The sequence below is a fragment of the Dermacentor albipictus genome, chromosome 1 (assembly GCF_038994185.2).
Source record: "Dermacentor albipictus isolate Rhodes 1998 colony chromosome 1, USDA_Dalb.pri_finalv2, whole genome shotgun sequence".
NCBI lineage: Eukaryota > Metazoa > Arthropoda > Arachnida > Ixodida > Ixodidae > Dermacentor > Dermacentor albipictus.
Genome location: NC_091821.1, coordinates 155,123,896 through 155,140,125, shown reverse-complemented (window position 1 = coordinate 155,140,125; position 16,230 = coordinate 155,123,896). Strand labels below are relative to the sequence as shown.

The 16,230-nt window shown below is 42.9% G+C and overlaps 1 protein-coding gene across 2 annotated transcripts in view; it reads right to left on the bottom strand.

The window, feature by feature from the left end:
- mh (maternal haploid) overlaps nucleotides 1-16,187 on the bottom strand; it is a 35,255-nt gene extending 19,068 nt beyond the window's left edge. The window contains exons 1-4 of one of the 2 annotated variants that reach the window (XM_070527946.1): nucleotides 15,888-16,187; nucleotides 9,738-9,898; nucleotides 4,533-4,641; nucleotides 468-512 (exon numbers count right to left, since the gene is read on the bottom strand). In XM_070527946.1, coding sequence (XP_070384047.1) covers nucleotides 468-512; nucleotides 4,533-4,641; nucleotides 9,738-9,898; nucleotides 15,888-16,025 — 453 coding nt within the window. In that variant the 5' untranslated portion in view covers nucleotides 16,026-16,187. The remainder of the gene's footprint in view (nucleotides 1-467; nucleotides 513-4,532; nucleotides 4,642-9,737; nucleotides 9,899-15,887) is intronic. The other variant, XM_070527937.1, reaches the window with a different exon arrangement.
- Nucleotides 16,188-16,230: the final 43 nt, after the last annotated feature.

The following is a 16,230-nucleotide window of genomic DNA, read 5'->3' as shown; positions in this document are numbered from 1 at the left end:
GAACAAATCAATTCCTTCCCACTAATGCAACATGGAGCACCCAGATTATCGCACCCAGGCACATTTTTTATTTACATCATGGTGCAGGCCTTGTGGCACAAGCAGGAAAGGCAAGGTACACTGGTAAATATGTATACAAAAGGCTAGATCACTAATATAACACTGAAAAAAAAAAACCCCCCTTAAGACAGCAAATAAAACAGCACTAAACGTGAATTAGCTATGGCTTTGACATCAGAAATAGTGACATGCATTGTGCATGGTGCACATAAAACCTGAAGTACCGGAAATACTGAGACACAGCAGCATGCATTAATTGAACCCTTTGCAGTAGGGGCCCATGTGCATATGAAGGCAATCAAGCACTGAACAGAGAAAAGCAAAGGGTTTAGCAATGTCAATTTTTCTTCAGTGCATATCACTAATGCATAAAATAACGAAGGAAAAAAACTGAAGTGAAGACAGACCTTGTTGTTGTGGGTCACAAAGAGGTAGGCATGAATCATTTCATGCTAGAACAGAAAAAAAAAAACACATTATATGTAACTTATCAAGTAAGAATAAACTGGTATAAAGTAGTATAAACTGATCTGTTTAAAGGGGCGCTGGCAGATCACATTCATTGACTTGCAAATCTATTAATCTTAGTGCGAGAAGGGCCTTGGTATGTTAGAAAACACTCCTAAACAGGTGCCTTGATGTCGTAGACTTTGACACTATATTAAAGCTAGCTAATTGCTTTTTGTAAAGACAGCACTCCATTGCATTCAAAAATACACCAAGGCTCAATCTGGTAACTTATTTGAAACATTTCTCTTGACAAGTATAAATGACTTAAATTGCAAAAAAATGCTATGAAATTCAAAACGCCACAATGACGTCATAAACATTATGATTTAAGCACAAAATTCACATAGGTGAGCTTGACTTTCTTTTTCAATTGAGAAAATGCTAAGAATGGTTCAGAGAGTCGAGCCTACCAGTACAGCATGATTTAGCATATAAATATAATTTTGCTCAGTGCAACATCTTGCCCCAGAGAGTGCAATCTAGTCACAGTCTGCATAAGCAATATACAGCCTCAGATGGGACTGCGCTATCTAGGGCACACCCCACATCACACACAAGCAGTGTGGCGCCACTACACCTGTTGAAAAGAAAATCTTTCCCTGTAAGCCTGTTCATGAGTATAGTAGGTGCAGGACAGTATAGTACTACCATCATGAATGCTGCAACAGAAACTTGTTTGTTGCACTGTCACTAGTACTGTAGCTGACTGAAATAGACAAATTGTAAAGGTTAGCTGCAAAGGCAGAAACACAAACAAGCAGCTCACACAGAAAATCTTCATTATCAGAATGCAGAAATAAACAGAGATCAGGTAGCCTACAATGCACCGGAAACACACCTGTTAACAATGAAACTTCTTATGGCAGCTGCTTATTTCTAACAACATCACCAAGACATAAAAAAAAAATGCATTAAGCAAAAGACCAACAATCAATAAATGAAAAGGGAGAGCAAAGCAAATCTTGAAGTGTCCATGAAATGTTTCTTAAACTTGGTGAATAAACAAATTCCACGGGTACAGCGTGAGCTGTGAACATCTCTGCCAGTTTTGTGTAGCTCTACATGTTGCATGAAACCCATTTCCAGAACATGAATTTAGCTTCCCCTTTTTCAATGTGAAGTGTTCTCCTTATCCATTTTGGAGCTGCCAGTTGGCTGTCTCCTGATGTCAGCTGGCAGCAGGCACTGACTAGCCATTGGATGACTGTTTAGATTACACAGGCATAAAATTTGCTTGACTGTACAGAAAGTCTTAATGAAATGGGCTTATTCATACTATTATCACATACATATAATATTTCACTGAATAGCAAAGGTCACTGATCTGTTTGTCCCTACTGATGCCACGAGCAGCAGAATGCGACAATTTGTGCCAGTTGCTAGCTCCCGTCTTTGATCATATTCCCCAGGAGATTTGTAGTGTAGCAGGATTTCCCTTTTGCTGCCACAATCAAGAATGGTACTCAGAAACAGCTTCAAGGACAGGTCTTGCCTAACACACAAGTTGAAGTGGAAAGGTCAATGGCAACTGCAACAGCTTACCCATGCAGGCAATAAGACTGTGGGTCTGATCTCCACCAAACACCTGTCTTTTTTCTTCCTCCTAGATCCCCGACCTAGGTTACGCCCTGTACGCAGACGACATCACGCTCTGGGCCACCAAGGGCTCTCTAGCGCAAAAAGAGGCGACCCTTCAAGAGGCCGCGACGGCCGTGGAGAGATTTGCGGCAGCGAGCGGGATGCGTTGTGCGCCCGAAAAGTCCGAGGTGATCCGGGTGCACGGAGGAGGAATCTACAAGTCCCCCGGCCCTATCGACCTCTATCTTGAGGGCCAGAAGATAACGGAAGGCAATAAGACTAGGATTCTGGGTTTTTGGATCCAGAGGAACCTGAAAGCCTCCCACACCATCCAAACCCTAAGGTCGGCCACCAACCAGATCTCGCGGATTATAAAACGAATTACAAGAAGCCGCAAGGGCATGCGAGAAGAGGACACGATTCGCCTCGTCCAGGCTCTGGTGATCAGCAGAATAACGTATAGCATGCCGTATCACTATCACTCGCTAAACAAACGCGACCAAGAACAAGTCGATGCCATCATCAGAGGCACGTACAAAACGCGCCCTGGGTCTCCCTGTCACCACCTCAAACGAGAAGTTAGCGGCCCTCGGGATCCACAACACCTTCGCTGAGCTGTCGGACGCGGTTATGGCTTCGCAAAAGGCCAGACTGGTGATGCCCTGGCGGGACAAGAAGCTCTCGTCCAGCAAGTATGTCGAGCAGCCACGGCCAGTGGAGTCCTGGAATGAGGACCCCACCCACTCGACCTCAAGAGCAACCACCTCGGTGGTCCGAATAAATGTTTTTTCTCTCTCTCTCTCTTCCTCCTACACTTTCACTTCAACTGCTCCTTGCCCTTACACTGAATGCTAACATTCAATTGTGTTTTACTTGCCTGCACATATCTGCCCATTAATGCTGTAATCCAAACCGGGGTAATCAAAGATGTGTGTCATTAGGAGGGCCAGGCTGCAGTACCAATGCACGGAAGAGTGCATGATGGAGTGAAGTCAATGGTTCAAAGAAATAATGATACAAAACTTTTAATTATTTCTTAATCATGGTTTGAATCCTCAATTCCTTAATAGTGCAACAAATAATAAATTACAGCACTTTTTATTGCCATAAGTTTAAAATGTGCTTAGGAGAACTGGATGTAATTACAACAGAGCTGAAAATCATGACCAAACAAAGAGACTCGCACCTGTCTGTCCTTTGTCTTGGTTTTTGGCGCTGTAGTAACAATGAAATGCATGTTAAGTACAGCAAGTCATCAATACTGAAACAGGCCGACTAGTTATATCAGAACAATCAGTGGTGGTGGACACACGGCAACAAAAACCATGAGTCGGCCAACCCAGTGCATTAGTCAAAGGCCACACCGTGACTGCGTTGAGAACCTAACGAGATAATAGAGGAGAGAAGGCGATAGGCCACTTGGCATTTCCAGAGAAGCTACAGCAGAGGACTAGGCTTATCCCATGTTGAATGCAAAGAAGCCATTGGTTAAAAAGGGGGAAAAAAAAAAACATCGTTTTGGCAGCACATGCCCGGGTTTCAATGACATAAATATAATGCGCCCTGTGGACACTGCATTGGCCTAAGACATATATGTGAGCAGTTGCGATACCACATGACCACTGCCTCCTATTTCTGTATTGCAACCATGGGGCCCGTTTGAAGCTTGAAGCCATGCTGTACTTGAACTGGTGGCATCAATACATGATGTTCGAGGAACCAATGCCTGGTATCAAAATACCTGAATTATGGAGTTCACAGCTACCTAATAAAATGAAAAGCAAGAAAATGTTTTTGTGCTGATACTCCTTTATAGTGGTGCCTACCTAGACATTCTGAGAACACGTCAGTTTGGTGTTTGTCTTTGTAAAAATTTGTTATCAAATGTTGCGCTTTATAAACAAGCCACTCTTTATTGCAAAGCCTTATGTTTAAGAGAGGCGTGTTTGCAGCTAAAAAATTGCATGCTTACGTAGCACATTACCAAACAGCTCAGTAAGCTGAAATAGTGTTGTGCCAACCAGCGGCTTCGGTTTTTATTCCTATGTACAGCTATGAGCCCGAAGCATAAAACAGTACATGGCGTTTTGTTTCCTTTCATTCCAGCATGCAAGTAACTCGACTTGTTTAGCTATTAACTAGAAGGCAATCAGAACTCATTGTCGACAAGGTGGCCAGCAATTTTTTTTTTAAATTCTTTCTACCAATCAGAAACATTAAAACTTTGATATACTTTCTTTTGTGCAAAAGCAACTAAGGCTAAAATTTGTACACAAACCTCATTTGTGTACACAGTTCCCTGAACAAACAAAATATAAAGAGAATTTTTCACAGCAAGCATGCCCTGCTTTAGAAAAAAAAAAATAGCAGCTAAAGATACTTACAAGCAGGGTTTCCACAAGGTCCTTCCTTGGCCGCAACTTCAAAAGTGGTTCACTGAGGCGCACAGAACATAGGCCACCTTTTCCTTCATAGCAACACAGCCCAGCACATCTGAGGCACATACAGAATTCACCTGTCAGGCCATCAGTCAATGTAGGAGTTGGTACAAATATATGTGCCATTCCTACAAGCAAAGCTACAAGCTTTGTGCTACAATCCAGGTGCATGCCAATTTGTCATTTTCATGAAACTTCCTCCACCTTGCAGATTTCTGCAGAACTGATTTTCCATGGCACATGCAGTCATTAGAAACATAGGCACACTTGATAACAAATTTCACCCAGTAGATGCAAGTGGGTTAAAATTCCACTTAAGTTCATTCCAAACATCGAAAGAAAAATATTTCTCTTGGAGTTAGTGGTATGTAACAGTACAATAAACTTCCGTTAATTCAACTGCAGCTGATTCGATCTTGTGGTTAATTTGATCCTGACTGAAGGTCCCGGCCGGTGCCCATGCATTTCTATGGGCCCAAGTTTCATTATTTCGATCCTAAAATTGATCTTCGCCAAATAATTCTGTCTTCGTCAGTCAGCATGCACAACCCCCTTACTGGCAGTGTCTGTCTCGGCAGAGTTTAGGGAACTGTGAATACTTTGAACGCATGTCAGAAAAATTTCCGGTCAAAAGTGCCTATTTTCGGCCTGCCCTAGGAAGATTATGAAGCAATAACAGCAGCTCACAATGTCTTATTACGGCCTTTAACCGATTCTGAAATGCCCCTTTTTTCTTCTATTGAGCCAGCAACTGCATTCGCAGCGTTCATATGCGTTGCCGCATAACACAGCTGTATTGCAGTGAAGCTTATTTTAGAAAACCGGCTGCTGCTATGCAACACGTATTAGGCAGCACTTCTGGTTTGAAAGTCAGCGGTTGTGGTGGCGTCTTCTCATCTCATGTCCCGTCTATGTTTTGCGTTGTTAACACCAGGACATATTAGACCCTTGCCCATGGTTTTTTTTTTTTTCTGAAAAAATCGGGTTTCATTAAATTTCTACTTTGTTTAGGAGTTTTAATGTTACCTCTTCATTAGTTTTTTTTACTTTGGACGCATAGTAAGCGAGTTTGCATTTGATTCTGGGGCAGGTTAGAATCAAGCAAATAATGCCAAATGAATGACCGGTGTGTTTTGACATATTTTCTGCATCTTGGTCCATTCAACCTACCAGATAAATTAGATCAATTTCGTTGGTCTTGTCAGGATAGAATTAACAGAAGTAGACTATACTAGCTGCCTCATACGGGTTCTTATTTACAAATAGATTAAGACCTGAAATAATTAAAAGAAAATTCAAGAACTTTGCATGGGAAGGCTATATATTAATAGTAACTGAATGGCAAAAAAAAAAAATCAGAACCTATCTGAGCAGCAAGGCACATTTCCTTAAATAAGGCAGACAAGCAAAAAGATGGCAATGTACGAAATGCTAAAGATATTACTCAAAGATCTGATGTGATCCAGCTCTCGCTGTTAAAATAAATAACAGCTTAGCTAGATGGCAACAACCATACAGGTAACTATTAATTCTAAAGACTAAGACACTGCACGAATAGATCATGACAATGGTCACAGTTCATCTAGCCTCTCCATTTAGCGATGTTAAATATTGAGGCAGCAACATGAGGCTTTAAATAAATATTTTTCAATGCATAAAAAATGGTCAGAATCCAGATGCGCCTCTTTCCTTATTCTGCAACCAGCATACTACTAGCATTCAGCGTGCCATCTCAAAAGGTGTGCCACTGTACAGGCTTGTCCACTCTTAAGATGAAAATGCGAGCGTGTGGCTGTGCTCTGCAGAGCACCTACACAACCAGTGCGCCCATACAGTGGAGAAAATTAGAGCAGGTGTAAAGACGCCTGGAGGCGTGGCTCCATTCTGACTGCACCAAACCTGCATTACTATGAACAGACCTTCACCTTCAGTAGCATATTGCTGTTGCAGGGAAGGCAAGCTTGCATTTGTGTGCTTCACATAAAAGGCCAGAGGTTTCATCCCCTTTAGCCCAAGTAACTGCGTCAATGCAACTAACTATTTGGGCCAGGTAAAAACAGTGTGGCCCTTCTCGTTATCCCAAGCAGTTAGCAAAAGAAGCCAAATCCTTCTGCATCAAGAAAGAATAGTTTCCTGGTGTCGATGCAGTTCATTAGGCACAGGGTGTGGAATCTGCCGGCTGTCTGCATGTGATGCCTGGTTTTGTAAACAGGCTGACATGCTCGTGCAAGCAAAGTTCGCCTAAATGAAATGCAGGCCGGGCAGTGTAGAACATGGATGAACAGTGTAGAAGACGCCACGAAGCCCTAAGCTCTAGGAATTGCTGCACCTGTGCAGGTTTGCTGCAACGCATAGCCGTGTTGGCTGCACCTCCGAGTGCAACCACGCGCTCGCTTGTTCACCTTGAGAGTGGACCAGCCGGTATAGTTGTCGTCATACTTTACCTGAACATGCCTTTAGCACCTTTCTGCTTCTCCTGCGGAAGGTACTGGAGATTTCTGGTTGAGGATTCTTTAATATGTTTTTGCTCCTTACAGCTGGCATTTGTTAAACTTTAATAAGGTTACCATTCTTAAGATACTTCACATATTTTCAAGTGTGTGTGTGCGCGTCTCAAACCGTTTTCCCGACAACTTGTGTCACTGGGTAGTCCATGGTCTAATGGGTAGAGCATTGGGCTGCTGTGCCGAGAGAACACGGTTCGAAACCAACCATTGAACCAATTTGTGATACTGGGTATGAGCCAACCTTCATCAAAAAAAAAAAAATCTCTTTATGTATGTTCAGACAATTTTGTCTGAACATATAGGGTTTCCCAGCTAATGTTAGCCAAGTTGTTCAATAACAAAATATTTAAAAACCGTGGTGCAAGATACGATTTTAAGTCTACAATGTTTGGTTGTCAGAACGCTGACGACCAAACACTGTAGGTTTTATAATTGTACCTTTCAGCGTGTTTCTTTAAAGGGCCCCGCACCAGATTTGGCAATTTTGATTTGACAAGCGCCATGCATACAATGCTCACTAACGATCATGTCTGCTAAGCATTACATTGCTAAACGCCGTTGCCCTTCTCCTTGCGGGCACCGCGCTTATTGCCAAAGAGTTGACGTATACCACACAAGTGCGCCTACGTACATCATACTGCTGTGATGTTGATCGTAGTGACACGTGACTTCAAGAATTGGTGTAATAGTTCAGCAGAAACCCACAAGGTGGAGAGAAGTAATTAATAAAGGGAGAATAAGACACCCACCCAATCTTAGCAATTGCTACAAAGGAAACCCATATGGTTTCCTCGAAAGAAAAGCCTCGCAGTTGAAGAAAATTCGTCCTGGCCCGGGACTCGAACCTGGGACCACCGCCTTTCCGGGGCAGCCACTCTACCATCCGAGCTAATTAGATGGCTGGCAGATGGCAGGGCAGCTGCCCCGAAAAGGCAGTGGTCCCTTCCAGAGGGAAGCATAAGAGAGGAGCTCGCCTGCATACATTCCTAATACAGTAAAACCTTGTTAAACCGTACCCGCTTAAACAGTAGTTTTGTTTTAAAAGTAGTAAAGTCAAATCCCCGACTCAGCGGCCACTGAATATAACGTGTTCTGTATCCGCATAAACTGTACCAGCTTATTGCGTACGCATCGGTTAAAACGTAGCGTTTCCACTTTTCGTCGTGTAAACACGGCGGTGCATCGTCTCCATCGGGCAGCCCGGCAGAACAACAAGCCTCACAGATCGGAACAACGGCCTCCAAGCGCCCTGTGCGTTTGCGCGTGAAGCCACATCAACATCAACATTATTTGGCCGCCGCGCCAGAGAGCGTTGCGGCGTCGTGCAAACGAGGACTCGCGTCATGCCGAAGCTCGGGAAAAAAAGGCGCCGGGTGCTCAGCATAGAAGAAAAATGAGCCATCATCCATGCTGTCGAACGTGACACGAGGAATTCGACGCTGGCACGCGACAGGGATCTGCTGTTGACTGCTGTGTGTGGCATTTGTAATGCGAAGAATTTGCTTGGCAGCGCTGCTGCGACCGCAAAGAGATGTCAGCTACGAGGTTCGACTTTTCGCCATCGTTGCCTCTGTTGTTGCCGAAGTGTCGACTAGCAACAGTGATGAGGATGACAGGGAAAGCGACAGCACGGGCGATTCAGGCCCGACAGCGGCAGAAGCTGCGCGTTACATCAGCTTCATGAATGCAATAGTCGCGACGAGAACAGCACCCGGTGTAGTAGCTTCGACAGGGTGGCCGGGACTTCTGCAGCACTACTGCGCACGTGCACGGAGAATACATAACACCAACGAGGAATCTGCCATGCGAGTGTTTGCCAAGAAGGGGCTGGCTGAAAATCTCGCACACAGCTTCTGTAAGTTTGAGGCCACTGTCGTCGTGCCAGGCCACCGCGGCATCAAACGAAAATAACTTTTGTCGCGCAAAGTGAATAAATTCCGCATGTTTTTTCCCCTTTCATCATACTCTCTCCGTGTTCCGTCCTCGACAGGTAAGTGGGCGATCTCATGCTATTTCGGTTAAACAGTACTACCGTTTAGTACGTACTTTTTCCGAGCTCTGGCCAACTACGGTTTAATGAGGTTTCACTGTACATGACGCAACTCTGTGGCGGCCAATACTGCGCATTGCTACATTGCCTCAATGCTAATAGATCGGTTCTGCCATTGGCACATTTTGCTAGCCATTTGCCATGGTAACAAAGTAGTAAGGCTTATCTGTACAAAGAGAGCAACAAGACTGATTACAAACAAGTGCGAAAGGTTTTGCCCAAATGAATACAGTTCAGTGCTGCCCTGCAGCATGCACCTTTCGGATCCTTATGCCAAGTTACCTTGCCTACGCAACAGATAAATATGTAAACTTGTGTCTCGGCTGCAAAGCAATTTCAGCACGTTGTTAACCTCCTGGCCAATATTCAACCGCTTGTCAACCTCCTGGCCAATATTTTAAAGTAATTCTCTTACTACTTTAAAATAATATTTCACTCAATTGGATTATAATCAAAAACTAATACTGCCATGGATACTATCAGCTAGGGACAGAACAAAAGGTTCATTTACGCTAAATGCATTGCGAGATGCATGCTCTAGAGTGCTTTGTATAAAGATTAAAAATGCATCAGCATATAAAGATGTATGCTCACAAGGTCATGCGTGGGCTCCAGCGCACTTCAACCCCGTTCAGCTTTCCAAAGAAGAAGGCCTTATTAAATTCAACGAAGAGGCTGTGCACATCTGGGTTGGGATCATTGAGTTCCCAAAAGGCATCTACCACTGAGAGGTCACTCCGTGACGAGTAGGACACCTGCAAACACAGTGCAGGCAAGTCAATCTGTGCCCAACAATAATAATGTGACCAAAGAACTGGCAATGTCGCAATTACTACACTACGCCACAAGAGCATGAATGTGCTTTCGGTACTCGAGACAAGTAAATAAATTAGGCCTAAAAAATAAAAAAAATATTTTTGCCTAGCGTGTCCATACACACAAGCAAGAAGAAAAACACACAAACATAAACCATGACATGTTTGAATTTTTGTAAGTTTTACAGACTCAAAAGAACAATTCCAACCTTCAAGCATAACATGCTACCATGGTGAGCTGCAGTTACAAGAGTTCCTGCAATGGACTCCTTGGGACAGCCCATTATTGTATGGATTGCACTGGTGAAATAATAAATGTCCTAGTGTGGAACATTGCGCACATTAACTGCATTCCATGTCATAGTGCAAGACTTCTTGATGTATAGACACAGCTATTAAAAATTAAAATGAAATTATGGGGTTTTACATGCCAAAACCACAATATGATTATGAGGCCCACCATACACCATAGTTGGGGACTCCAGATTAATTTAGACCACATGGGGTTCTTTAATGTTCACCCAATTCACGCTATACGGGTGTTTTTGCATTTCAACCCCATCAAAATGTTGCTGCCACAGCCAGGATTTGATCCTGCGAGCTCAGGCTTAGCAGCGCACTGCCAAACCCGTTATGCCACCACGGCGGGTAACACATCTATAGCCTCACAGGCTAGACAAGACTTGATTGTAAGGCAAAACAAAGTTATGATCTCAGCCTTTAAAATGAATATTAACAACACAAACATACAACAACACCACATGATGGTGTAGCTGCATGACTATCACCTCCAAAGCAGGCGAAGAAGTCAAGGACTCGCATGCAGGTCGCACGAGAATAGAATACGCAGAGCGTGCTAGCGTGGTCTATTCAAGTGCTACCTGCACCTGAGCCCTCGTCTTTTTTGCCAGCTCTGGAGACGATAGTCGCGCTGCAACAATAGTATCATTAGTTTGATTTTAGTAGCACAGTAATAACAGCATACAAAGTTGTCTTTATCGATTAGATAAGACAGGTCAGCAAAATAATATTCCGAAAAATTGTCCACAAAATATATTTTTACTGAGAGCACACTTGAACTCAGCCTAAGAGGAAACTTTAGCTAGGGGCTCCTATCTAAGTACATGTGAACAATTTTTCAGCAACCACTATATCAAATAAAAAAAAAATCTAAATCTAGCGACTAGGAAGCCTATTTTTCATTTAGGCCATTAATTTTGAAATATATATTGTTCAAAATTGTAAAATTTTATATAACCACAATGTTTACAACGCTAACTTAGCAATAAAAATAGATATAATTCTGTAAACTACACCTAATAATAATCTAAAGAGGACAAAATTTATATACTATATACTCATCTGAAAAATACCACTAATTTGTGTGTGGGACTTCAAAACCCTTGTAAACATCGTAATTTCACATAAGCTGTATATTTATATATCAAATGTGTCCACTTTAAATGCAGTTCAGAGAACTGCAATATCTGTTCTTGGTGCAGAGTTATGGATTTGTAAGCTTTTTTCTTAGGTTTACGTTTATAACTTAATCGTTTTTGGCAGTTTCTGTGAAAAATTCCATGTCTTATTTTAAAATTTTATTTTCTACAGTCACTAGAAATTAACTTTCTTTAATGCAACAAATTTCATTCACAATGGCTCAGCGGTTGTCTCATAAAAGCATTTTACAGGTACTTGGATCGGGAAATCAGAGCTAAAGCTCCGATTTCCCTAAGCTACCCTAAGCTAAATAAAGGCTATTAACTCATAGACTTCGCTCATGCCCATTCTAACACTCATGGGGCTTTCACACCCAGAATCGCACCTTTTCTGATTCACTTAGCCTCACACCCACTTGAGCTCACTCAACAATCACTAGTACGTGCTCAGACTCCTTTGTGTCCAAGTTCAAGTGAGTCAACTCGCGAGTCTGCTGACCTATGACAACAGCAAATGATGAACCATTGGAACCTTTCCTTTCACGGTTTCTTTTGTTTCATCATTTACAAAGCATTTTCCCAGGTCCAGTGCAGCACACAATACTTGACCAGTCAAGAGTAACTACTTATATATATCTTTTTTCCCTCCCACTAAATTGATAGAGGTAGGGCAATTAGCAGTACCAGAAGGGATACGAAGGCACGTGCAGTGGGCATAAGTAGCCATATTTAGATAGAAGTTTGAATAAATATTACTCCTGTGTGCATTACATCAGTGGAGAAGCTAACAAGCCGGTGATTGTGTTCTGCTCAATGAATCAAACAACCCCTCCAATACTGGCTTCCATACGTGATGATGGTTGATGCACATGCTGATGTCACGAGTAAGATGAGATATCAGAAACTCGGACACAGAAAAAGGCCGAGTGATGTTGCAGCACCCATTTTATCCAGTACAGTCACAACACACTGTACATATAAAGAAGCACGTAGATTGAAAATGCTAAGCTACTTGAAAGTTCGTTCAGTGCCCTAAACAAAACAGATAAAGCTTGCGTCTAATATTTAAAACCACAAATCATGGGCATGCTCACACAAAGAAATTGATTTCAGTATGCTGGCAGGTTTGAATAACCCTAGTCCGGAAAAACTTGAAAATGCTGATCATCAAAAAAAATTGACCGCCCTTCCACTACCATGAAGAGGGGTCCAAGTGAAGCTTGGGATCCGCAGCTCTTTGTTGTCATAATGCCTCAGCTTCGCGCTTCCTCAAGGCGAAGTCGGCACGTCAACAATGAGCCCTTTCTCAAGCGAGTTCCTCGCAGTGTTCATTAAACGGCACCTCTTTTTCGGCCACATTCACGACACGTGGCCCGCTCCCATTCCTTCAACAGTCTGCTCTTCGGCAGAATGGACCAAACGCAACCTCTCTATCTGACTGCTGGGCCTGAACTGGCAGGCACACAAGGGGAGTGAGCCCGCGATCACACCCTTTCCCTCCCCAGGAGGGAGGGGACGCCTGTGATTGGCTCGCACCTTGCGCTGCGTCTACTTCTTCATGCATATAAAACCATGCTTTAAAGGGCGCGTATGATGAACTGACAGTGGCTGAATCAACGTAGTGGTCTTGCAACCCGGAGGTCGGTGGCTCGAATCCACAGCCCGACAAGCAATTTTTATTTTCACGCAGCTTGAGTTTTTTCGTACGGCAACACCAACACTAATGCTTACACAAGTGAGGCAATACAAGCTTTGCTTGAAAATAAACTAGTAACTAGTGGCATATCCAAAGCTAACAGATTTTTCTCCAGCAGGGCATGGAGAATTTGAAACGTTCCATCAACCACAGCATGAAGAACAGCATATTAACCAATGGAGTACAATAGAGTGAAGTAACTTAGGTTCCCAGTAGCAAACAAATTCTGATAGAACTAAGGTTCTTCTGCAATAATGTATGTACACTAGGTATCGCCACTAAAGCGACAGCGGACAGGCTGTATGTAAGACAATACGTATGTACAAATGCTTGCATTTTCCAAGAACCCAGCAACATTCCACTCGCTATGGGTGAAACACCTGACAGTTTATTGCGATGTCTTTCACCTACACACTTCATTTTCAGCATATCTAGGGCAGACTAATTGAATGATGTGCATTGCAAAAGCTCCTGTAGTTAAATATTACAATATCTACAATCACTGAATTATTTTAACTACAATTATAGAACAGCTGAAACTTAGTTTCACCTTTGCATGCATATACATGCCCAAGAGAGCAAGGACAATATCAGAGCACACTTGTCAAGTTACCAGACAAGTGATGCAGAGGATCCTTGCTCTCTTCCATACCAAAACCAAAATAATTCTAAGCTTATGCTTATACACATCATAACCTTTCTGGGCAACATTTGCATTTTTCTCATGGCTTAGCAAGTAGATCACACCAAGCTTTTTCTTCTCCCTCACAATTTGAATATGAATTCAACAGGTCATATTTTTCTTAATAATGAGGTTTTCTTACCATCACTGTCACATTGTGCATGCCCTTGCTATAGTCCTCATAGAGGATTTAGAACTAAAACTGAATTGACCTACTTAACCTGCAATCTCATTCCAAAGGAAGGCACAAAAGGTGCAAGAGCAATAATAGATAGCTGCCAACAAAAGGACTGCTGTTTGGTTCACTGTATCTTGACCTGTGCAGTGAACCTGGCAGCAGTGATGTACAACAGTGGAACGACACATATGCATGTTGGGCTACACCACACAGCTCCAAACCACCAGTGCTCTAAGTGATAGCAATGAGTGCTGCCATTGGCAACATAAGAGCTTGCTTCAACTTCTTCGTAACTTGTGCCTACATGCAAGATGAAAAAGGAATGAGTAAGTATAAATATTATGAGTTCGAGTCTGTCACTGATGTGAATGTGTCACAAGTCAGTATAGTGAGTACATTTAAAGTAGTGTGTGCCCATTACAATAGCCACACTGTGCTGCTCAAGACAGTGACGATGGGTGAAAAGGATCTTTTTTAGAATTAATTGCTTGTTACAACGCAGGGCAGTCACCATGGAAATGAGAAGCAAAGTAAAATAGAAGGCATATGGGGATAAAGTACAAACACTAGCAAGGCATGACATGTCCCTCATGCTTCTGTTGCTTTTATTTATTTTTTATTTCATTTCTCAAAGGCTATCGGTATTGAATGTTTTCAGCAATGCTCCTTTGTGAAATGTGAAAAGCTCCCACGATTATGATGCGCTAATTAAAATACCATTTCTTGAGTGCGTTTCACTTAAACCGGAAACACATTCAGGAACTGAAACGAGTCATGAACATGGGCATTTGTTCACAAAACTCTACAACATTCAATAAAAAAAATTCTGGGGTTTCACGTGCAAAAACGACGATTTGATTATGAGGTCCGCCGTAGCGGGGGCCTCGGAATAAATTTGGACCATCTGTGGTTCTTTAATGGGCACCCAATGCACGGTACACAGGCGTTTTTGCATTTCACCCCCCATCGAAATGCGGCAAGCGCGGCCGAGATTCGATCCCGCGGCCTCGGGCTTAGTGGCGCAACGCCATAGCCACTACACCACCACGGCGGGTACAACATTCAATAAATTGACTCTGCATTGGACTTGAGAAGACGTGGAATGCAACTAAAGCACACATAATTATCGTGAGAGGCCCTACATTAAAGCGAAAACAGGACGTCAGACATATCGGACTATACAAAAGCTAATGCCACGTTTTTGCCAAATTACTGCAAAGTGCGGCTGCTGAAGGGAATCGAACAGTGCAGAAGACAGTTTGTCGTCTACACTACGCCCCATCTTCTGCACTGTTCATTTCCTCCAGCATTCACCAACCAGTCTACTTCTACAGCCAACTCCTGCACTTAAGGCATTAGGTATTTTACAAGAAGGCGGACGCACTACCTGCGTTGCCATTATCGCCTTTTTTTTTTTTAGTATTATATGAGGAACTTAGATTCGACTATACAAATGGCCACGCGAATGAGCAGGTAGACGCACACGTTCTGTTCACGATTTACACCTTGCATATAAAATACCCGTGCTTAACTGTTTGTGTGTTACATGACAAATATGTTACGAAACTTTGCCAAGTTTTCATCGAGTCTTTCACGCACATTTACGCTTAACACCCAGATCTGACATCCAGCACTGCGTGCTATTGATAAGATGCGAATAGCCGCTCGGGCATTTTAAATGACTCCGTTGCCTGTGACATATGCCCTTCGAAACAAATGAAACATCGTTAAAGTTATTTTCTACACAAGCTGTGCGATAGCCAACAATGAAATAAAGTATTATTTTTCAAGTTCAGAGAGACTGACATTTGGCGCGCTTTCAACATGGCAGACGAACAAAACCGTAACCAAGCCTACATCAGCTACATCAATTTTTCAAGCACTGCTGAAGTATATTTATATTCATATGCCAGACTGTTATAAGTTACTCGTACCACACATTTTTCCACTGGTTCCTTTGTGCTCGGGTCATCCCATTTTTGTAAACTCTGGCGATACTCATTGTCTTCGTTAATCTGTAGCTGAAGCTCCAACGCCATACGAAAATCTTCGTCTTCGTCAGCGATGGCCATTGCAGCGTTTGCAGTCAACGTTTGCCGAATAAGATGTGAAAGTTTCACCGGCAGCTACAAACTCGCAGCTCGTTCAACATATCCCCATATATCCCCACTGCTTGAGCACCCATCCACAAGTGTCAGCGCACCGCGCACCAGCTGATCCAAGACTGGCCACACCAGCGACATCTAATCCGCAGTGTAGTACCGTCAGACCTTCGTT